Source organism: Catharus ustulatus, chromosome 9 (genome assembly GCF_009819885.2).
Source record: "Catharus ustulatus isolate bCatUst1 chromosome 9, bCatUst1.pri.v2, whole genome shotgun sequence".
NCBI lineage: Eukaryota > Metazoa > Chordata > Aves > Passeriformes > Turdidae > Catharus > Catharus ustulatus.
In genome coordinates this window covers 10,361,198-10,373,851 of record NC_046229.1, presented here as the reverse complement: position 1 = coordinate 10,373,851, position 12,654 = coordinate 10,361,198, and the positions used below count along the sequence as shown (strand labels likewise).

General features: G+C 44.0%; 2 protein-coding genes across 2 annotated transcripts; one reads left to right on the top strand and one right to left on the bottom strand.

Annotated features, from left to right (window-relative positions):
- The first annotated feature begins 2,206 nt into the window (after window positions 1-2,206).
- On the top strand, window positions 2,207-5,894 carry LOC117000332 (transmembrane protein 69-like). The gene is made up of 3 exons (XM_033067890.2): window positions 2,207-2,393; window positions 2,839-2,901; window positions 3,490-5,894. The coding sequence occupies exons 2-3, from the start codon at window positions 2,857-2,859 to the stop codon at window positions 4,207-4,209; spliced, it is 765 nt and encodes a 254-aa protein (XP_032923781.1). The 5' UTR covers window positions 2,207-2,393; window positions 2,839-2,856; the 3' UTR covers window positions 4,210-5,894.
- A 619-nt stretch (window positions 5,895-6,513) lies between these two features.
- On the bottom strand, window positions 6,514-12,408 carry LOC117000160 (actin-binding protein IPP-like; the record flags this gene model as incomplete). The annotated part of the gene is made up of 6 exons (XM_033067583.2): window positions 6,514-8,280; window positions 9,088-9,308; window positions 9,972-10,094; window positions 10,402-10,539; window positions 11,307-11,474; window positions 12,210-12,408. Coding segments are annotated over 6 exons (1,074 nt in total), but the record flags the coding sequence as incomplete, so codon positions are not given.
- Between the last annotated feature and the right edge of the window lie 246 nt (window positions 12,409-12,654).

Below are 12,654 nucleotides of genomic sequence, written 5' to 3'. Positions count from 1 at the left end.
CTGTGTCATATAGGATTAAGGCTATAAACCAGACGAGTATAAAATGTAGAGGGCTGCTGCACTTCCCTAGAAACAGCTGTAAAAAAACACCAACACCATAAGGAAGCATCACCTGAAGCCTTTCTATTCTAAATACAAAACTTTTACTAAGTTCTTCTTGAAGGGACTTTCCTCCAGAAATGATGTCAAAGAGTGCGAGAGGAAAATCTGCTCCTCTTAAATCTGGGAATTTTATTTGTTCCTACCACCGCTCTACACCTGTTCCTTCCTGAGTCAGAAAGTGGAAGTTTGAAATACCGGTCTCCAAATGGATAAGCACAGGAAACCTTTCACTGAAATACCAGCCATATTCATTCATGAAGTAACATTTGCATAAGCTTTTTTCATAACCACCTAACATTTTTATAGAAGCAATGTCAACTCTACAGTAAACTCAGCTTTGATGGCGCTCCAATTATCTCAGCTGTTATCTCCATTCCCCCTCTTTGCTATTTCCACACTTTGCTCAGGCACTTGCAACGCTTCAGAGTATTATCAACATTACTAACACTTGTGTCACTCACAGCTCGGGGGCGGGGAAAGGCAAGCTGACCTACCTGGTCATGTTAATATAAAAAGATCTTTAAGCAACACTCTTAAACTATTCCACCATTACTTGTAAGAATTTAAATAGCCACTGTTCCTCTAAAGCTGTTTAAAAACTTGTAACTTGTGCAGACACCCACTGACTGCTCTAAAATCGGTCCAAAACAGCTCGTTACTAAACTGAATTGAATTTAAAGTCTTAAACGGATATTTGAAACGCTAGGCGCGTTCTGATCAAGTCCAGCCCCAGCCCTTTAAGTAAACCACACAAGACCTTAGGCCAAGGGGGCATAAAACACACCGGACACACGGAAATAACTTTCACGCCGGAAAGAGCCGCCTCACGCTCGGGCCAGGCGCTGTTTCCCTACGAGCAGACAGCGAGCAGCACCTGACAAGTTTCCCAGCCTCGCTGGCAGCGGGCAGAGCGAGCCGAGCCCCGGCTGCCCGCAGCACACGTGTCACTGCCGGGCGCCGACCGCCCCTTCCCGCCGGGGGCAGCCGGGAAGCGCGGCCCGGGAGGAGCCCAAGGAAAACGACCGGGCCGCCCGCTTTCGTTTCCAGCCTACAGCGAGGTCGCCCCTTCCCGGCCTCGGGACTCACCCGCCGCCCCGGCCCGCCCCTCCCGCTCTGCTCACGGATGGCCCCATGACAGTAGCTCAGCTCCGGCAGTGTCAGCGCTACGAACTTCCCGGCTGAACAGGAAACAATAAACCGCAGAGCCCCGGCCCCCGCCGCCCACCCAGGCCCGTCCCTGCCCGCGGGGACCTCGCGCTGCCCCCCCCATGGAGTCGCCGCGGCCGCGGGACCGAGCGCCGGGGGGGGGGGGAGGGGGGCCCGGCCTGGCGGGAGGCCGCTCCCGGGCCGCACCGAGCCCGCGGTGCCGCGGGAGCGGCGGCGGGGCGGGCCTGGGGGCGGCAGGGGCGGGTGAAGGCGCGGGGCGCGGGGGCGCGGCGGGGGCGGCGGGGGGCCGCACTCACCGGGGCGGGCCCTGGCGCGGCTCCGGCGGCCCCACAACCATAACAAAGCTCTGCCCAAAATGGCCGCCCAGCCCTGCCCGGCCGGGGGCCGGAGGGGGCGGGGCCCGCGCGCGCGCGGGGCGGGGCCGAGCACGCGGAAGAGACACGCCCCGGCACCCCTTCCCTGCCCCCGCCTCGCCCCCGCGCCTCCCGCCCCACCAATCGGAGGCGGTGACTCGTACCGCCTCCGTCACCGCCTGTCGGAAGCAGCCGCAGACTACGCGTCCCAGAAGACCACCCGCCATGTCCGCCGTGCAGATAGGCGGGCAGCTCACCCCGGGGCATGCTGGGATTTGTAGTCCGTCTGTGAAAGGCTTGCCCGAAACGGTGATGCCGGAAGACAGAAAGCAGGACCGGCTACACTACTCCATAGGAGAGGTGCTGTCCCACGGGTAGGAGAGGAACCTGCCACTCTCTGCCAGAACGATCGCGGCCTCGGGCAGAGAGTGACCGATGCTGCTGACCCCGGTGTCGTGTCGGTGGGCCCTTCCCCGTCCCGGCGGAGCACGATGGGCCTCGCCGATTCCGCCCGGACCGATAGCGCTAAGCACCGGGCGCCGTCGGAGCTCTTGTGGTAACACCGGAAGCCGCCACAGCGGGCGCCCGGTGAGTCCTGCCCGGTTCCCGGGGCAGAGCGGCTCCTCCTCCCTCTGGAATATATAGATATTCTCCGCTCCCTTCGCCCTCCGTCGGGGAAGTTTGGCTGTGCGGAGCCGCCTTTCTCTCCCGGCGCAGCAGGACCGGGAACTGCGGAGTCAAACCAGCGGATGAGCTGCCCACTTTCCCCCGGTGAGTGTCGTACTCCGGCAGGGAGCTTACCTGCGCCTTGGATGGGATGGCTTTTCCACTCCGTTTTTATAAATGATCATATTTTCCGCATGTGAGGAATTGTTCCTTTATAACCTTTGTGCAGCTATTTATCCCTTAAGAGGAGATGATCCATGAACGGGAAGCCATCACCTGTTCCCTGATACTCAGTTCTTTAACTAGAAATTATTGTTGCAGTTGTTAATACAACTTTAGAATTTCAGTTCGTAAAGCTGCTTGAAACTAAGTATTCTGCAGTGGGCAAGTACTGATCGAATACACATGCAATATATATGTATATGTATATCTCTTTATATAAACCTGTAAGACTGCTATATTTGATAAATGTAGATTGTGACTGAATTTTGAGCATCCGACCAACTCAGTGATTCCTTGGTTTCAGACCTTCTGATTTTTTCTCTTTTAGGGCATTGACAAAACAAATATGTTTCCTCTCATACAACGGTGCTGCTTCCACACACCTTTCAAAGTAAGTTACTGAAGGCTTTTTTTGCTAATTTTATTTAAAAGTAAAATAAAAGACAATAGGACTGCAGCTTTGGAAAAAAAGGTAGCTTTCAAGTTGGAGTTTGTCACTCAGCTTTTCTGGAATAGTTTGTTTCAACACCACTTTTAGGCAAAGCTATTTCTTTTATAAAATCAATTTTTATTGCCTCAAAGTCTTTTTTCCTATTTTTTCTTAATGGAGTAGTGAGGGAACAGTAGCTGATTTCTGGGGTGACCTTATCCTGCTTCTCTATGAAACTATTTTATATGTTACTTTGAAAAGGACTGCTAAATCTTAAAAGTGTCTAGAGAATGCATGTGTGTGGGGAGGGATAGGTGGGCACTGAGTAAGCTTTGCTTGTGCACTCTGGAGACCCCAGTTACTCCTCATTAGCTGCACTGGGTCCCTTCATTAGTTCAGTTAAAACTGCTTGAAATTCAAAAGCAAGGACAGCTGTGGTGTGAGCTGACCTGGAGAACCACTTGGTACAATAGTCAGTAGGTAGTTTGGGTACCTGCAGATCTGTAAGCCTACACTGTGCAGTGTTCAGAACAAGTTTTGTGCTTGCAGCTGCAGAGATTAACTGGTCCCAGTCTGCTGTGCTGTGGGAAGAATAAGACAGCTTGGTCGTCCTTGGCCCTCCGGCTGCAGAGAGATGCGCATCCTCTCTCAACATCTCTGAACCTCAAACCAGCATCAGTTTACACAACCAAGCTCCAGGCTTTTCACACCTCTCTCCCTGTCTTCAAGAAGAAAACCCCTGCAGAATCTGAGGCAGAATCACAGAAAAGCCTGGAATCACTGAAGGATTCTCCCAAGCCAGCCCTTTACTTAAGCCTTGGGGGGCTAATTCCATTTGTGGCCGTGCCACTGACCATGGCTGTGCAGGGGACCTACTGCCCTCAGCTGGCTTTTGCTCAGGTTGCCTACGGCGCTGCAACAGCATCATTCCTAGGGGGAATGAGGTGGGGGTTTGCTCTCCCAGAAAACAGTCCAGCCAAGCCAGACTGGCTGAACCTGGCTAATGGCACAGTTCCTCCTCTGCTTGCCTGCCAAGCCTTGCTTTTCAAAGATGTCACTCAGGGAGCAGTAATGCTCATGCTGGCCTTAGGGATAGCACTGCATTATGACGTTTCCCTTCTTCCTACTTACCCCAGGTGGTTTAAAGTACTGAGGGTAGTGGGAACAACGGTGATGATATTATCCCTGTTGGCCACTGTAGCACTGAAAGCTTTCTTGGAAGGGGAGCAAAGTGATGACAGAAAAATATGGCAGAACACAAGTAAATAAACCAATAAGGAAAAGCTTTTATCTACCAATAAGGTATTTGTATGGAGTTCCAGGAGAAGTAAAGACTGATTTGTGCTTAGAAGTCATAGGATGGCAGGGATCAAGATGCTTATTCTTGAAGCAAAATGATTTTCCAACTGATTTTGAAGCTAGTTCAGGAGGGAAGGATTGTAAATAGCAGTTACTTCCAAGGCAAGCTTGTCTGTTCTTTTCTGTAGAACAAAGAATTGCTCCTGAATGAGATGTTGCTGCTCTAGGAATTTAGAATGCAGATCCAAAATTACATGGGTATGAATTGCTCTGTGCTGAACTATGAAAGCATCTGGTTTGACTGTAATGTGTGATCATGTTCTGAAGCAGGGAAAACAATAGTAACAAGGTGAAAGCTGTTCTAGTTTGGTGTTTAAAGAAGTAGCAGAGAATTAAGCAAAAGCACATTCTACTCAGTTGCTGTGTTGTGGAACTAGAGAGAAGGTGCTGAAGAGAAGGCGCTGAAAATTACAGAGTGGTTTGGGTTGGAAGGGGCCTTAAAGATCGTCTCATTCCAATCTCCTGCTGTACACAGAGACACCTTCCACTAGATCAGGTTGCTCAAAGCCCCATCCAGCCTGGACACTTGCAGGGATGCTGTGTGAGGAAATGCTCAGTGCAGTGTCAGGTAGGGAAGGACAGGTGAGGTTTGTTTGCAGTGGCAAGCCAAGGCCAGCACTCACCTGAAATGTGTCATTCAGCTGCTGTGCTGGAGTGGAAAAAAGCTGACAGGGGAGCTTTGTATCACTGACAAGGTGCCACAGAAGATTGAAGGTCAAATTCCTGCTCAGGCTTATTGAAATTAAAAAGGCTATTTGGGCCATCTGTTCCTAGGTTTTGTTTGGATTTAGGGCTGCCTGGCAAAGGAAACTACATGTGACACAGCCATAAAGATCTGCCATACTCCTAAAGGACTGTTAACTTATGCTATGACACAAGAACATAAGTGCTGGCACTAAGGGATCAGATAATGGGACTAAAAGTAGCTTCTGTCTTCCCTCTCCTTAGAATCCATATATTTGGACAGGTTCCAATGGACTTGTAGCCTGCAAACCCTCCATGATGGGTCTGATACTGAAGCCACTGCAGAAGCATGTGCTCTCTGTACTTAATTCTTCCTAGCACATCATTTAGTGGAACAGTGCAAGATACAACCTGAGTCACATGGATTTTCTTTTTTGTGTCAGCTACCTCAAGAAACCTATGAAATGGGATGTGGGCATATTCTTGCAAGCTTTTTATCAGAAGTATTTAAGTACAGTATAAGATGCAGGAAGAAAGCTGGAAATGACATCTACACATGGTCTTAGGACCAGATAATCCTCATAGTTCCTGGTAAATCATTATTCTTCATGATTGTTCTACACCAAATAAAGCACATATTGTCACTTAAAATTTTTTACCTGTTCATTCTGCAAAGAACAGATGTCTGCCAGTCCTGGAGATGGAACCATCTTATATGATGTGGTTGAAACAGCAGCTCTGTACATCAGCCTCTCCCTTTTGCAATCTGTTAACATTTATATATTAAACAACACATGAAGCAATTATGGGTATCAATTGCTTTATGCTGAACTATGAAAGTACCCTATTAAACAATATATTTCAGAGCTTTCTGAACATAAAGGAAATAAAATTGAGTTTGTGAATGAAAATTTTTTTCTATTTCTTCTTAGACATGGCATCTTTTAAGATGGGTCCAGAGAAGAGTACTGTCTTTGTCTTGATTGGGTAAAAGGTGCTGAGGATCAGAGACCAGATAATCAACCAGCTTCCAAGTTTCATTCAAACTTGACAGAATCAGTTACAAAACCTGGAGGAGTAACTTCAGACAACTGCAGACTCCCTCAAGTTCCATTAAACCAGGAAGTTTACAGGTAGAGACGAGAAGTAAACCTGTAGTTCCCAAACTAATAAAATACAGCTAAGGTAGTGTTTCTCAAATAGTTCCAAGAGGGATCCTGAAATATTAAGAAGAAAGACTAAGAAATTTTACCTCTAATTTTGTCCCACAGAGGGCTGAATAGAGCTGGTAAGATAGTCAGACTCCCAAGAAGTCTGAGTGATTTTACACTGAGAAGAGAAATACATGAGTATTTTACTGCAGTGTGTTACTTCTACCACTCAAACAGTCACAATTTATAAACAATCTTTCCCTAGTGTTCTACTGGGAAATATGTTTTCCAATAAAAAGAAAAAAATTACCTGTAATATGAAAGTGGCAGTAATGTAGTTTACTAAGTTATGAAAGCAACCTATTCAAGAGCATTCCAGTCAGTTCTGAAAATGCATTTTATTATGAAAAACAGTTTAAACAAGCTTATACTTGGAAAAAATCAAACCATTAATTCAGACACATAAGAAATTCTTTGAAGTAAAAACACACACAAGATTATGGGACAATCAGAGAAACTCTCCATCATCTAGCCTGTTTTAGCCCAAACCTATGTCAAAGTTTAGTACCTAGATTATTAAGGTACCTGCAACACTGACCTTGGAGGATTTATTCATGTATTACTTTGTTAATTTAACACAAGGAATAGTGACCTAAACAGCTCCTTTGTCTACATGGTGTCAGGCTTCCTGTTTTGTGACATTCCAGTTGTGGTTTTTGTGTTCCAGAATAACACTGTCTATCAAAATTCATGCAGCCTCACTTCAGACTCCATCCATATCATCCACAGCTGTGCTGAAAATACAGCCACAGTGTGCAAAAAGCAATTTCAAATATGTTAATTGAGTCTAGAAATAACTCCAAACTCTTTGTAGTATTGTTTTACCAAGTGTATCTGAGCTAAATACAAATTCCTTAAGAGCACACTGATATCATCACTTCAATGCTAAATGCAGCTAATTCTACCACAAAAAGCTCCATTGGCTCACATTTGGATGAGGCAGGATACAAGATGTAGTGAAGGTGAAGGAGTGTGCTTTGTAGAACAGCAAGTATCCAGTGCCAAGTCTCAGCATGTATCACACAGGGTAAAAACACATTTGACTCTGGGGAAAAAAAAATATGGGGGCAAAAGCCTTTCCCTGTGTTTTTATACTAAGAGCAGTGCTAAACAGAACAGCCAATCTAATGAATAGCATTTGCATTTAAAATTCACCAGAACTTACACAAAATGGAGCTCCATTGGCATCACTGACACCACTGAGAAGAAAAGCCAGCACTGAAGGGGAACAGCATTATTAGAACTGTGAGGGCACCCTTCCAGAATAAGAAATGCTCATCCACTCACCATTCAAATTTGTGAAGTAGCCAGAAAGTAAAGATCCGATTCATATTTAATGCCCACCATGTCCAGCAACAGAAAAGAGGCTTAAATGCATCAAGGTCATAAGTAGAGGCACCAAGTCTTTCCTGCTGTATCTTCTCTTCCTTGTTTTCTGCCAGAAAAAGAACTAATGCCCAAAACGCCCATCTGATCTTACCTACAGGTAACTCCTTGCTGTTGAAAGTAACTCACTTCCAGATTGCAAGTCTGGCTAAAGTGCCAGCTTAGTAACAACGTGATTAATGTCTCTAATGCATTGGAATTATTTCTTCAGATTTTTACAGGGCAAATTCACCATTTATTTCAGTGAGCTTAATCCAGTTATAAGAGGCATTCCTACTCTTAACAGAATACTTCCTGAGACACACACTGGATAAGCCAATTTACTTTGAAGGGCTTTTCCTTTTGCTCAGGAAAATCCCTCTGATCTAATTCTCCACTGAAGCTCCTGTGTTAAAAGAGGTTTCTGGCCAATGAAACAGGAAATCTGAGGAGACATAATTTACTCATTCCTTGAATGAGCTTTCTTCTTTGTGTTTTACAGCACAGCTACGCCTCCTTCGCAGCGGCTGGTAATCATGTTGGCAATTTCAGTCCAACTGTCCATGTGAGGGTTATAAACTTCAACAGAGTCAGAGGTTACTGGAGCAGCAAAATCAGGACTGGGAGCTCGGCCTCCTGAGGCATAGAGAAGTCCATTCACAGCCACAACACAGACACCAGCTCTTGGGATCTTCATCGATGCAACTTCAACCCACTTTTCCTGACAAAAAGGTGAAAGATCAAGAAATAGCTTTAGGGCATGCCCTTGAATCTGATACAGTAACTTTTGTATTTAAAGACTAAAACCTATACAAAGAACACTATGTATGCACTTCACAGGCTTACATGTGGTATGTGTACAGCTCAAGACAGGAATGACAACACTCTCACAAGGGGTCCAAATTGTGTTAATCTCTAAAGAGATACCATACTGTCTGCACACAACACCTTCAGTCAGTGCAAGATGCAGTCAGTCTCTAAAATAGAGCATGGTACAGTTTGAGGTGGAAAACTAGATTCAATTTGAAAAGCAAAACAGATGGCACATGGGATTATGTTCTGGTTTTAAGTGTAGCTACTCTTCCAAAGAGCATTGTAAAAACATGAGCAATAACAATCTAGAGAACTTTTTCATCTTCTAGTCATGCTGAAACCACTACATTTTGATGCAGAACAAGATCCTCAAATTTTGCAATAAAGGGTAATTCTTACCTTTAAAATGAGTTTTTTCTCTCTATTCAGATTATTGAACTTTCTATTGCAGAAGGGGAATCTATCCTCTCATCTTAACCCTAAGAAGCATTTACCAAACTGCAGTATATCTGTGCATAGTTAAACCATGACAACTACTTAGGACAGACCCTGAGATCACCAAAGCTTTGTTTCACTCAAGATGCCCCGCCAACAGTGAAAAGGAAATGGAATTCCCAGCTTTTTCTTTTTAAAGAAAGGAAGCAGGATACCTCTATAGCATCTTACACAAAGAGGATGCAATCTGCATTTATGAAAAGAAGGTATTCTGCCTTACCTCTTCAAATGAGTATCTTTCTACACTAGCAAGTGCATCCTGGGATTCATTCCAGCCTCCCACAGCATAGATACAATCGTTGAGAGCAGCTACACCAAGATAGGCTCTTCGGGTGCCCATTGGAGCGAGCTCAGACCAACGTTTAGAGATGGGGTCGTAGACTTCAACAGAACGCAGCTCTACTCCTTCACTGCTGATACCACCAATGACATAAATCAAACCTGCAGAAACAGAGTTTCTCCTCTTTTAGGCTTCATAATACAGACAGAAAATTACTGCCACAACACAACTTTCAGCCTGACATTAAGGTGGTTAAAGAATGTCAGAAAAATCCTCCTTGGCTACATAAAGCTTTTGCATGAGCAGCTTGAGGCTTGAGCATTAGAAGCTCTGTGGAAAGCAAAAATTAATTAAGTGCAGGGGAAGGAATTCAGAAGGTTGTAACTGCTGACATGGCCAAGATCAAATACTTAGTAAGCACATGTATTAATCAAGTATTTAGACATGCCTGTCTTAAAATAACCTGTGACAAGTCTTCAGATTGTCACAAAGAAAAACATGCAAATCCAAATATGGAAGATAAATAAAAGCAGTATCAGAAAGAACAAGCAACTGCTAAAAGACAAGCTGCATAACCATACTGGCAACCATGTAAAAACTTTTCATGGGATAAAAGGCAGAAGACAAGAGAGAACTTTATAGTCCTTGAATTCTGAAGAATTAAAAATAGAGTATTAGACCAACAAACAAGTGAGGCACAAACTCCTCAATGTGTGACTGACAGCTCAGTACAAAACAAAGGTAAGAATTCATGACTGAGACATAAAGCTTCAAAATCCAATGGTTGTTGGAACTATTTAGGGATATAACTTAACAATATTCACCTTGCATTTCACAACACCCAAAGCAGTAACGGGGCTTAGCCATGCTTCCCACCACATCCCAGCTATTCTCTTCAGGATCAAATCTTTCTATTGTGTTGCCAATCTCTGCTCCAATCCAGCCTCCTGCAAATAATAGCAAACACAGGAAGGAATTTAATGGCATGAAGTTGTGTATTAGCTGCATTTTTAAACATACAGTGGACTGTTCCAGGACAAATTCTGAAATCAGCATGCAGTCAGTTTACAATAGAAGTAAGTTACAACTAATCCACAGAGATTTTAGTAGATATGTTAATACTTATGGACACAGCTGTTTTTCAAAACTTAAGTTTGCAAATTTGTATCACCAAGATGTAATATTTAAGATCAAATCAATTTACAAGTTCTAAGAATTAACATCTTTAACTTCCTAGAAAAACCCCCAACTTACCCAAAGCATAGATAGCACCATAGCATGTGCACACTCCTAGTGCACAACGGGGATGGTTCATGGAAGCCACAGTCGTCCATTGCTTAGTAACAGGATCATAACATTCAGTACAGTCAAAAATCATTGAGTTGTCCTCACCTGCATAATAAAAGCAAGACGAGTCAGGGGAAATGCAATGTTTTGCACTGATACGGAAACATTCTTCAACTTCTTCCAGGACAGGCAACATTTGAATATAAAATTTATCTTTTGGTCAAATGGCCAATATAGCAAAAGCTTCATTTATACCCAGAACTGAATCATCACAACCACTTTCATCAATACTTCCCTGAAATGTTACTGAAAACATCAGAGGTAAACAACCACAGTGCTGCATGTTTTACTTCTCAGCACAACTGACTGGGTTTTCAAGACCAAAGAATGAGCTCTGTGGTGACAAAAGCAGTCTACATATGCATTCTTTCGTGATGGGCTGGTAGAGCTACTCATCACATCCCTGTGCAAACAGACATAACAAGCCTTTCCAGGCAGGCAGTGCACAAGTGGTCTGTCCTATGCTACTGCCTTTTATGCTATGGGCTTCTGCTAGATTGTAAGTGAGAAAAGAAATTCCATTAGTGTGGTACAAACCCACAGAATAGCCAACATCTCTGAGTATATCTGTACACATCTATATGGTAACCTGTGAGTAGCTACACCATGAGTGGAGAGCAGCTTAGTAAAAACTGGCCAGCACAGGATCCCTAACAGGTTCACAGAGCAGTGACAGTAGAGAATCAACTCCTTTGTTTACACCTAAAAATTGTATTATCCTCAGAACCACAAAAAGAAGAATAATTTTGAAAGTCTCCATACATGAGTTTTCTAGCATTCATGTAAGAAAGAAAGCTTATTTCAGCTGTTACCTCCAATGGCATAGACCATTCCTCCCACCACAGCCACCCCCAGCCCGCTCCGGGCCTGGTGGAGAGAGGACACCGTGGTCCAGTAGTGGCTGAAGGTGTCAAATCGCTCCACACAGCTGAGGGCTCTGCTGTCACTCCAGCGTCCTCCTTGCAGTCGGGTGTACCCACCTGCAAAGTAAGTGGAAAGGCCAAGTAAGAGCATCCTGTTCATCCTCATGTTCCTGTATCTAAACTATTAAAAATATTACAGTAACAGCCATTAGTCACTTCTAGCAGGAATTGGATTTTTCCAAGTAGCTTCGTTTCTCCAGCATAAGGAAGAATGGTTGCCTTGAGGGTCATGGAAATGGTGCTGAGCTGATTCCACAACACTACAAATATTAGAATTCATGTTTCAGTAAAATACAAGGATCAGCCAACAGCCTTTGCTCTCTAAGCCAGTGCTACAGCCCACAGGGTGAAACAAACATGTTCCCTTCCAATGTAAAGCTGCAGCTTGGCTGAAAAGTCAGAATTTCAAGTATCCCATTATATGAACCAAAGTATCCTGCACAGAGAAAACTTCAGCCATCAGAAAAAAAAGTGCAATGAATTTGCATACACCATTCCAGCAGTGAACCCTGGGTAAATCCTCTGCTGATTGCAGCTCTCCACCCAAGGCAAATTATTTTTGAACAGCAAATATGGGCTTTGAATGCCATGTCACAATGACAAGAAATGTGAAAGCTGGACTTCTGTGCAATTCTAATCAAAGCAGCTAACATGGTAACTCAGCTATGATGAAACGTTTTGCTATCTTTATATATTTTGATTGTTAAAAAAATCCTCGAGTATCTCCTTCAGTACTGCATTCTGAGATACTACTTCATTTGTTTTATAAGGTTCAAACAGCCACATTCTAACCTACTGCATAAAGGTACTTCCTGGCTTTCCTCCGGGGACGACCTTTAGAAGCCTGCAGAAAACTGCTGACCTTGTTCTCTTTGGGAGACTTAGAGACTTCACAATATTCTTTCAACAGAGTTTGCAGGGCCACCCGAAGACTGAAATCTGGAATACCTTCAGGAGTAACATAGGCAGAATAAGAATAAAATGAGCAGAATTTTTAAAAAGTACACTGAAAAGTAACAAACTGTAAGCAATTCAGTTGTAGAAAAATTACTAACTTCTAAAACAGCAGACAAATCAATGTTGCTTACTTTTATAAGGCATTTTCAAAAGCATGTTTTTGAACTAAGCTGAGATTTTTTTTTAAAAAGAGCTTTTTTGCTATATATATTTTCACTCATCATGCTATTAATGTAAAAAATAGTCCATCAAAGCCCAGTAACTCTGAACAACACATGGT

Coding starts and splice junctions, on each gene's coding strand:
- LOC117000332 (XM_033067890.2), top strand. CDS start 2,857: ATGTTTCCTCTCATACAACGGTGCTGCTTCCACACACCTTTCAAA. Junction 2,902..3,489: donor GCTTCCACACACCTTTCAAA/GTAAGTTACTGA, acceptor TTGTGCTTGCAG/CTGCAGAGATTAACTGGTCC.